The sequence below is a fragment of the Podarcis cretensis genome (genome assembly GCF_951804945.1).
Source record: "Podarcis cretensis genome assembly, chromosome: 2".
Classification (NCBI taxonomy): Eukaryota; Metazoa; Chordata; class Lepidosauria; order Squamata; family Lacertidae; genus Podarcis; species Podarcis cretensis.
In genome coordinates this window covers 65,665,238-65,676,150 of record NC_137171.1, presented here as the reverse complement: position 1 = coordinate 65,676,150, position 10,913 = coordinate 65,665,238, and the positions used below count along the sequence as shown (strand labels likewise).

The 10,913-nt window shown below is 46.8% G+C and overlaps 1 protein-coding gene across 3 annotated transcripts in view; it reads left to right on the top strand.

Annotated features, from left to right (window-relative positions):
- LOC307211559 (LON peptidase N-terminal domain and RING finger protein 1-like) overlaps window positions 1–10,913 on the top strand; it is a 34,679-nt gene continuing 23,766 nt past the window's right edge. The window contains exon 1 of one of the 3 annotated variants that reach the window (XM_079968258.1): window positions 1–989. Coding sequence is in view for 2 of the 3 variants with exons in the window: in XM_079968256.1 (XP_079824382.1) it covers window positions 2,314–2,620 (307 nt within the window). In the remaining variant the exon portion in view is untranslated. The other 2 variants (XM_079968257.1, XM_079968256.1) reach the window with 2 other exon arrangements.

Sequence of the window (10,913 nt, the reverse complement as noted above, 5' to 3'; positions counted from 1 at the left end):
AGGAGGTCCCCATAACTACAGCAACTTCCTTTTAATGCTCCTTTAACTGGAGCATTTTTTCTTTCTTTCCAAAGCAGAACTCTCTAGTGCCACTCATCTTCAAGCACTGACAATCAGCTGATCATTGGTGCTTGCAATTTGCACTTTAAAGCTCAATCTGCTGACTGTTTGGAGCTTCAAAGTATCTTCCAATCCCCACCCCCTGTGTTTACGTGTCCCACACCTGATCTCAGGGTTGTGCCTTGGCCCAAATGGTCTGGTGGGCCACATGGAGAAGCCTGGGGGACCTAAAGGGGCCTATGGATTGGCCATTCCATTCCTGTGATGGGGGACAAACAGCAGGGGAACTGAATTATCCTGATGGCTCACAAGTTACCAGATACATGTTATTTAGTGCATTTCTAGTCTGGCCATTTGCGCAAACATTCCAGGCAGTGTTCTTTCCTCCATGTCCATTTTAGCCTCCTCAGAACAACCCTATGAAATTGTTTGGGTCGCAAGGGGAAGGCTGTTCCATGGCCACCCAAGTAAGCCTGACAGCCACCCAGTAAATTATGCCCCCGTTGTCCCCTACTGCTGCGTTGCCCACGCCACACCCAAAGGGCCACTTCCACCAGGTTCTTCCATGGGTCCTGCTCCCTATAAGGGAACAGCTCACCTACCAGCTACGCCTTTCCCTGGCACTTTGGTTCTTCCGAGCAAACTTGCCTGGGATTGCTCATTTCATGAGCAGTCATTTCAGATCCGGAACATTTTGTACTCTGCATGCAAATACTTTCCGGGAGCGTCATTTCACCGGGGGAAGCATAACGACGAAGAGGCAACGCCGAGCTAAAGGGCCATAGGTTGACTAAGGGCTGCCTGCGAGTACACGCAGAGCTGACCCAGGAGACTTGGCCTCTTGCAATGCATCAACTGCGCTTCGCAAGCAATCGCCACTCCCTCCTCCAGGTTGGGGACTTAAAAACAGATCGCAGCCCCCAGAAAAAGTAGGGTCTTCTCTCTCTTTTCCGTCTTCCCTTCCCGCCCCCACCTCCAAACTCCGAGCTGCCCATTTCAGAGGTTATGAAACGCGCTCCGCAATGGCTGTTTCACAACAGGGGCGGGCCGAAGCCGGCAGCCAATGGAGCAGCTCTCCGGCTCCATCACATGGGGCTACTCCACATTTTATGTAATATTCGGGCCTTTTTTGTTGTTGTTTCATGTTTGTGCGCGCGCCTGTGTTCAGAAGGTAACCAAAGGGGTCGGGGGTGGGGTGGGGGAAGCAATCTGCCGAGTGAGCAGGAAAGGAAAAGTGACCGATTGTGCTTTTTCTGTTTGCAAATCCTGCCGCCACGCTTCTCCCCTCCTGCTAACTCGCCCCAAGTTGACGCGCGCGGAGAGGCGGCCGGTGCGCCCTGCATGAATCCAGAGGCGAGGGAGGAAATCGGATGTTCTTCGCTTCTCTCCCAGCCTCTTGGAAAGGGGAGCGGATGGGCAGCGCGTCGGCGAAGTGGCACGATCGCAGCAGGACCCGTCAGAAGAGTTTGAGGAGAAGGGGGCGGGTGGAGCTCGCACTTACACAAGCAACCTCCACTCCGCCCCGGCCGGCACCACTCCAAAAAGTAACCTGCTCGCTTAGTTTCCGCGCAGACGCGGCAAAGGAGCGGCGGGTGGCGCGCTGCGAGCGAGCTTGACTTTTCCCCGGTCGTGGTGGGGACAAAGGGTCATCCTCCCCTGCGCCGCCGCCTCCCTCTGTTTTTGTTTTGGTGTCTGTCTGGATGCATTTGAAAGCTTCTATGTCTCGGGCGACGAGGCTGAGCAGGCACCTCTTGGGTGAAAAGGGATGAAACAGGGGCAATAAAAAAGGGTGGGACGACGACCCGCAATAAACAAAGGAAAGTGAAAGCGGAAAGCTGCTCGCATTGCACCAGCTGCTGCTTCTCGATCCGTTGCAAAGTTCTCCGGAGTGCGCTCTGCGTGGGGAACCTCCGGGGAAGAGCGCTGCGCCTTTAAGAGCGAGCGAGCCACTCGGCTCGTGGTCTTGCCCCCCCCCCCAAAAAAAAAGCAGGAAGGTGAACCTCCCGGCCTTTTTGGGAAAGTGTCCCCGGTCGCTGCAGGAGGCTACTTCCCCACGCCAAGTTGCTCCCACGGGAGACTCGGTTTTCCAGGGAAATCCTCTTCCCACCCCCCGCCCCCGATTCCATCCCCGCACCTTTTCGATGCCGTTCTTCTTCAGAGGCGATCGCCCTTCGGCCGTTGCCCTGCGAGGCACCCTTTAGCCAGCCCCGCTGCCTGCCTGCCCGCCTGTCCTCTCTCTCCGTGGCAGGAGCCATGGAGATTTTCCTGTGCGCCTCTTGCCAGCGGGCTCTGTGGGACCCAGTGACCGTGTCGTGCGGCCATACCTTCTGCAGAAGATGCCTCGGAGGAGACTTGCCCTCCAAGTGCCGGCTCTGTGGGGGGAAGTCCGTCCTGCTGGGATCGCGGACGGTGGCCTGCAACGTCCTGCTGTGTGACTTGTTGGAGAAATGCTTGGACAAAGGCACTCAAGTGGCCAGGCTGAAGACCGACTTGCAGGAGCTGCTGAGAAGCAGAGACTACCGGGCAGCGCTGAGGAGCGTGCAGAAAGGGGTCGCGCTGGGTAAGCGTTGCATGCCCCAGAGATGCCTTATTGGGGACTGGGGACACTGACGGGTCTGGTGGGGGTGGAGGGGCAAGGCAGGTTAATAGGGGGGCTTTGACGGATTTCTTTCGGGAGTCTTGAATTTGAAGACACACACACCCCGCCGTCGCCGGTTATGCAACTTGTCACCGTATCGCATTGTGTAAGCAGCGAGGGACAATCCTCGATAACAGTTTGTCGCCGAGTTCCTCGTTTCCTGCTCGTTACAGGCAAGAGACTTTGCGGACACGGAGCCGCCTTCCGCGTATGCCACATATGCATGTCGCATTCTGCCAAAACGGCTCTTTGCATTAATTTTTTTTTTAAAAAAATATTATTAAAAGTAAACTTTTGGGAAGTTTGCTTCTCTTGCAACTTTTTATGCTGCGCGTGTGTCAAGGAGAAGAACGCGTCCAGTGGCGATGGTGACATCAGAAAATTACTTATACAACGAGGGTTTGTTGGTTTGTCTTTTTATAGAAAAAAGCATGGCTTTGCCTTATATGGCAGGCACAGGCCTTTTATAGGGCACCTCGTGGGACCTTTGAAAAGCTGACCTATGCGAATTGTGCTGCCGGATTTGCTGGATCTGTTCAGGGGTGTGGGGAACATGTGGTTGCCTTTGGCTCCTCTTTGTGGCTACAGAACACAAAAATAAGGGTAGGACATGGAAGCAGCCAGGATTTTTGTTAGGGGGGCAGGCCTTTTGTTGAGGGGTGGAGAACCTCAGTTTCCTATGTACTTTTATGGAATTTTATTGATGGGGGCAGCTCCCCCCCCCCCGCCGGCTAAGTCCATGAGGTAGGACGTAGTCATAGTTCAGGATTACTGGTCATTTCTGTAGCTTTCCTTTCTGAACTTACTAGGCAGTATGACTTGCCCAAGACAGTGTGGGGATTTGAACCCAGTACACGCTTTGCTGCACAAAATAAAAGTGTAGTGGGCAATGCTATTTCTTCCCTGATCATAGAGCTGGAAGGGACCACAAGGGTCATCTAGTCCAACCCCCTGCCACGCAGGAATCTTTTGCCTAAGGTGGGGCTTGAACCCACAACCCTGAGATTAAGAGTCTTATGTTCTACGACTGTGCTGTCCTTCCCTAGAGAAGACATACATCCTCTTTCACCTCATCATTCACATGCCCACTCCCCAAACTAGGGAGTGTTGTGATTTCCACCCCCAAGCTTTCTTTAAATAGTTGGCTGATAGGCAGACATTCAACAGGCTCCTGGTATAGAGAGGCAGTGAAAGAGAAAGCTGCACCTAATGAATTAGCATGACATTGTGTTGGGGGGTAAACATCAAACTGAAGAGGGAGAAACTGTCAAGTGGAGGCTGGATGAGCTTATTCCACTGTGCTAGGCTCACCTGTTTTATGAAACACCTGTGCTCTGCGTTTGAGTCATTGCAGACTCTGAGCTGGTGTTTTATAACAGGCTCTTAACAAATGAAGAATGATGTGAGGGCCTCAGCAATTCTGTAAAGAGATGAAGGTCTGAATCATTGAAGCCTTATATGATCCAGCTGCTCTTGAATCCCACAAGCTCTAGGTCACCTCAACTTTACCAACCTCAAAGGCAGTCCTCCTAGATTCCTCTTTAGGCTTATTCAGGAGGGAACATGTTGCAGGGTGCAAATAACTCTCTGGATAATATAGATTAAAGCTGTAAGTCTATGCATGCTTACCTGGGAGTAAGCCCCACTGAACACAATGTGACTTGCTTCTGAGTAAACCTGCTTAGGACCTCACTGTTAAATCCTTTAATTTAGCACTTGGTTTTGGGGCGTGTGTGTGTGTTTATGTAACACAGCACAAAGATTTCCGTTTCTGTGACAGTAATCAGCGGTTAGCATAAAAGCTAGCCCTCACTTTGGGTCATGAATTTCTTGTCAGGACTTGCCTGTAAACAGCATGTTACATTATTTATGTTTTGTAAATTCAGCAAAATATGCATGACCAGCAGTAGTCACAAGGATTCATTTAGGAATTAGTTGAACATTTATTCAGTTTATTATGGAGAGATTTATATTTCTTGTGTAGAAGTCCAACTATATTCCTGGTTTTACAACAAGAAACTGATTTGAAATTAACCTTTAATTCCACCATGAGCTATAGTACTGGATTCACTTTTGTGTCTGTAACCATTTAAACCACTCTCCCAAACTGCTTAACAGCTTGTTTGTCACAAAATACCTTTATTCTTCTATGGTATTTGCATATAGATAGACAGTGTGTGTGTGTGTGTGAGAGAGAGAGAGAGACTTTCCTGAAAAGGCTGGTCCAGATCAGTGATTTTTTTATTCAGTTGTAAAATCCTTACCCTTTCTGCCAAACTTCTAGCATGAAAAGCTGACTGCGTAGTTTGTTGGAGTCAGTTTGGGTTATCACATTTTTCTTCTGGAGACTCTGTGCCTTTGACAGCCAAGCAGCAGGCAGATATTCAAGAGGTGCAGCTCTCCCAACCACTGTCTTTGTGCTAGGAGGGTTTTTGCATGTTCCATTTCTGCCTGTTGCTTTGCTAGTAACGGTTTAGAGACTTGGTTAGGAAAATAAGGCAGCCCTATGTATTTAGTTAATACGTATTGCCTGTTTGAATGAAAGTGCTCTTTCTTCAGCTCACCTCTTAATGCATTTCACAACAGACAATAACTTCCTTATGGAAACTCACCAAACTGGCATTCTGTTGTTTTCAGAGCCACATTTATTGCTCTATTCATCTTCACGTCATAATTTCTTTCTATTATTGCTTTGGTTTGTGAAAGAAACAGCATGCAATAAAATCCAGGGAAATTGAAACCTTTTCTTTTTAGGCTAGTTTAATGTTTCTTCTCTTCAAAATTATGATTGCTAGGACTCCCACCTCAGTCAAATATTTTCCAGGAGACTCAACTTAAAACAAACCTTTGGGATCTTCTCTGCCTTTAGCAGCAATCCTTTACACAATTACCTGTGAGTAAGCTGCACCAAATTTAAGTGGGTTAGAAATCGGTTCCTACCAATCCCATGTTTTTGTGTAATCCTAAACCTGATTTCTGAAGTCTGAAATGGATTGTGAACAATATTATTTTGATTCGTTAAATTTCCATCTTGCCCTTCTTTGAAAAGGAGCCCAAGGTGGCAAATAGCAATGTAGTAAAACAATAGAATTTAAAAAATGAAATAAAACCTGTTTAAAACATTAAGGACGAGAGCATATGCAAACATCAGGAAGAGTTTTGCATACAATAGTTAAAGGGCAAGTATTGCTGCTGTTTCAGAAATGATTGGGTTTAATGCAGGGGAAATTCTTAAGCTATACCTTTCCCTTTCATCCTGCAAGGCTACAAGGTGGTTCATTTGGCCAACATGCACTTGTGTGCACACCCCATACAGCACATCTGTGTACATACAGACCACACATGAATGCACATAAGCAGGTGCACACACACACCTGCACTGAGCAGAGGTGGTACAAACAGGTAGACAAGTGAACACACAACTTTTACAGATTCAGCTAGGCTCACTCGCCAAAGGGAGGACACAAAGGCAGCCAGGCAGCAGTGTCTCTCACACATCCCCTCAGCAGTGAGGGGCACACACAGACAGACAAACACATTCACACAGGCAGGCAGACCAGTCAAATAAGGGGGGGAATTTCTAGCTCTTTTCCTCCCCATTATACTGCTCTGGGAACTAGAGGTTTCCTTCCACTACACTGTGATAGGGAGGAAAAGCGAGTCTATTCAAAGATCTCTTTCCTTTGCAAAGGAATCTCTTCTTCTGGAGTTGGTGCCATTGGAAGAAGGTCCTGGGGCTCAGGAAATAGGAAGAAGCGTTTTTGGTCCCTGTTTCCTTAAAACCACCTTGACATGGCTGCCACACAAGAGGAAGAAGAGGTGGCTTAGCAAGTCAAGGCAGACGCTGATGGACCCTCCACAGCGGAAACACCATGGAGCTACAATAGGGAGCCCCTTCAACAGAACAGTCACTTTAAAACAAATAAGTAATTATATCCACCTTTTTTTTTTTTTAAAAAAATGGAATGTTACTTGTTTCCTCACCAAATGTTTAGGAGTGATGGAGATGCATAAGCTATAATTATGTGGGAACACAGGGTAACTGGAGAGAAATGGTATTGGTCTGGGATGTGCTCAATGCAGCCCCCTTGTGTTCTTCATAATTCTCTTAGACACAGACTGTTTAAGCAATTAAATCTTGGTCTACATTTTGAACAGTGCGTCAGCCACCTATCCAGCAACCAGTCTTCAATCATATCAAATGATTTAAGACCCTCAACCCTTTATTTACACACACAGGAAGACCTGGATACAAAACAGAACAGTTGAACATCAGGTGTAGATGTTGGGTGGGAGGCAGGTGAAGAAACAGCAATTGATTGATATGACATGTGGCAAGACCCTAAACTCAGGCTGTTTTTTTTCTTCATATTGCAACCTTCATACAAGCAGAAGGTTGTGATGTCACGCGTGTGACAAAACAGGTGAGCAAGCAGGTGAAAGAGTGCAGCTCCACTTACAAGTTAGATCTATATAATCTTCTCGCCTACAGTAGCTTTAGGATAGGGATGAGGTACCTGTGATCTTCCAGCTGCAGGTGATGTTGGGCTCATCAGCCTCAGCCAGCATAGCTGATGGCCAGGGACCATGGGAGTTGTAGTACAGCAACATCTGGAGAGCAAGGTATCCCATCCCTTCTTTAGGTGGCTGTCACGAGCTGCCCCCCCATATAATGCCCCTGTAGGAAGGCCTTGGCTTGAAGCTGTACTTTAGAAACAGGATGCTCTAGCAAAGTGACCTGAGAAATGGCAGAATGTAGTCACTAGAAATGGGAAGGAATCTTATTCTTCACCTCAAGCAGCAAAATGTCTTGGAACTGTCACCCAAGTTGTACAACTGCTGCTTGCGCCTCCGAGTCTCTTGCCACTAAGCAATACCATCCACACAAGATACCAAGCCACCTCAGATTGTTCTAACACAATCCAGACTTCGCTGTGTCACAGGCAGAAAGCAAGAACTGAAGGTACACGCAGTACAGATAACAAGTTGAGCTTGACTATAAACTCACTTCAAATCACCTCTCTCTTATGCTCATGTTGTCAGCATTCTGCTGAGCATTTAGAAGACACCAACCCATTTTACAGATGGATAGTGCAGAGATAGAGATGACTTCCCCAGCACAGCGGGTGAATTAATGGTGGAATACTCAAGCACAACAAACACTAGATCTTGCTGAGCCTGGCTATGGCATAACTTTTTAGTAGAGCATGTTGTGGATCAGGTCTGTAGGGCTATGTAAGAATAGCCCATAAACTGTTAATGGGCCTGAAGAAGTCTGGCAGTAATCTGGCAAACTGACACAATCCTAAATTCTGTGCATCCACTCTTGGTATGCGGCTGGTCATCCCCAAGGCCCCAGACAGGAGACAATGTGGCAATCTTAAGTAAAAGAGTTGGATTCTACAAAGCATGGTGCTGCTTGCAGAAGTAAGGCGCAGAGTTGTTTGGGTGGTGATCCCGATTATACTTGACACAAAGCAAGAGTGGTGCTCAGATTGAATTGCTTATTATATACTCTTATTATATAATGTGCCATTTCCCCTGATGAGACTCAAGGCCGCTTGCAGAATCTGTACCTGGCTACCAGGTTGCCTTTAGACTGCTTTTTCATATATATACTCTTATTATATAATGTGCCTTTTCCCCTGACGAGACTCAAGGCCACTTGCAGAATCTGTACCTTGCTGCCGGGTTGCCTTTAGACTGCTTTTTCAGTCAACCAAGTGGGACAAAATAAACAGTCTCTTCACTACTTCCTCTTCCATCTTATCACCTAGGTTCAAAAACCCAACTGAAAGAAGACATACTTGGGTGCTGTGAAGATGCAACAATGTACCCACCACCTTAGCCCAGTCCATACAACCCCTTACAATGTTGCTTGGCTAGGAAATGGCAAAGGCACTTAAATATTTTGTGCAAGGCAAAGGCTTGGCGAAGGCCTTAAAGATACAGGAAAGCCGCAGGTTAGCCTTCCCTGCTATTATCCAAAAGGGATTTAAGGCAAGGATAAGGATATTATTGTCTGCGGAGTCCAGGGAAAACTTTCTCTTGCTCCCACTAAAAAGTATTTTATGCAACAACATGCCCTCAGGGAACCTATATTTGGCATCTGAAGGGGGAACCTGTGAGCCATGGAAGCTGGGAAAGTGCTGCATTTGTTTGTTATGCTTGTTTTTTATCAATTCTTTATAAGAACAGAATGTACAATCATTGGATAATGCAGACATAAGTGGTAAGCATTAACAAAATAACTAGGGCATATGCCACTAAAAGGTATTTTGATCGGTCCGAAGCTGTAGATTGTTAAAATATTCACGAATGATAGATGTCTTGAAACACCAAGCAAAACAGTATTGAGGCAAAGCTTACTGCATTTTCCAAATGACTTCCTCCTCCCTCCTTTTTTTTCTTAGCCTTGAAGACTGTGCCTGCCTCCTCCTCTAGTCATTTTCACTTGTTCAGTGAACAAGGTCTGAAGGTCTGAAGACATTTTTGTGAGGGGGCAGGACTAGCTGACATAACTCAGAACCACTGGCAGTCATCTTTGAGAATTCCTGGAGAACAGGCGAAGTCCTGGCAGACTGAAGGAGGGCAAATGTCCCTATTTTCAAAAAGGGGGAAAGAGAGGACCCAAATAATTACCGCCCAGTCAGTCTGACATCAATACCAGGGAAGATTCTGGAGCAGATCATTAAACAAACAGTCTGTGAGCACCTAGAAAGGAATACTGTGATCACCAATAGTCAGCATGGATTTCTGAAAAATAAGTCATGTCAGACTAACCTGATCTCGTTTTTTGACAGAATTATAAGCCTGGTAGATGAAGGGAACGCAGTGGATGTAGCCTACCTTGATTTCAGCAAGGCATTTGACAAGGTGCCCCATGATATTCTTGTAAAGAAGCTGGTAAAATGCGGTCTTGACTATGCTACCACTCAGTGGATTTGTAATTGGCTGACTGACCGAACCCAAAGGGTGCTCATCAATGGTTCCTCTTCATCCTGGAGAAGAGTGACTAGTGGGGTGCCACAGGGTTTTGTCTTGGGCCCGGTCTTATTCAACATCTTTATCAACGACTTGGATGATGGACTCAAGGGCATCCTGATCAAATTTGCAGATGACACCAAACTGGGAGGGGTGGCTAACACCCCAGAGGACAGGATCACACTTCAAAACGACCTTGACAGATTAGAGAACTGGGCCAAAACAAACAAGATGAATTTTAACAGGGAGAAATGTAAAGTATTGCACTTGGGCAAAAAAAATGAGAGGCACAAGTACAAGATGAGTGACACCTGGCTTGAGAGCAGTACATGTGAAAAGGATCTAGGAGTCTTAGTTGACCACAAACTTGACATGAGCCAACAGTGTGACGCGGCAGCTAAAAAAGCCAATGCAATTCTGGGCTGCATCAATAGGAGTATAGCATCTAGATCAAGGGAAGTAATAGTGCCACTGTATTCTGCTCTGGTCAGACCTCACCTGGAGTACTGTGTCCACTTCTGGGCACCACAGTTCAAGAAGGACACTGACAAACTGGAACGTGTCCAGAGGAGGGCAACCAAAATGGTCAAAGGCCTGGAAACGATGCCTTATGAGGAATGGCTAAGGGAGCTGGGCATGTTTAGCCTGGAGAAGAGGAGGTTAAGGGGTGATATGATAGCCATGTTCAAATATATAAAAGGATGTCACATAGAGGAGGGAGAAAGGTTGTTTTCTGCTGCTCCAGAGAAGTGGACACAGAGCAATGGATCCAAACTACAAGAAAGAGGATTCCACCTAAACATTAGGAAGAACTTCCTGACAGTAAGAGCTGTTTGACAGTGGAATTTGCTGCCAAGGAGTGTGGTGGAGTCTCCTTCTTTGGAGGTCTTTAAGCAGAGGCTTGACAACCATGTCAGGAGTGCTCTGGTGGTGTTTCCTGCTTGGCAGGGGGTTGGACTCGATGGCCCTTGTGGTCTCTTCCAACTCTATGATTCTATGATAACTATTACCTACTGTTAGTCTTATCCTTCATGAGTTCATCTAAACCCCTTTTAAAGGCATCCAAGATGGCAGCTATCACCATGTCTACACATAATGTATATTTGCAGAGATCCTGCCTCTTGTAGAATTCCTGATTTTGTTTGAGGAACTATGCACTATACATTCAAAGTGGAATCATTCTGCTTTAAACCATTGTCACTTCCCCATATGAATGCTAGTTTAAGGGGGC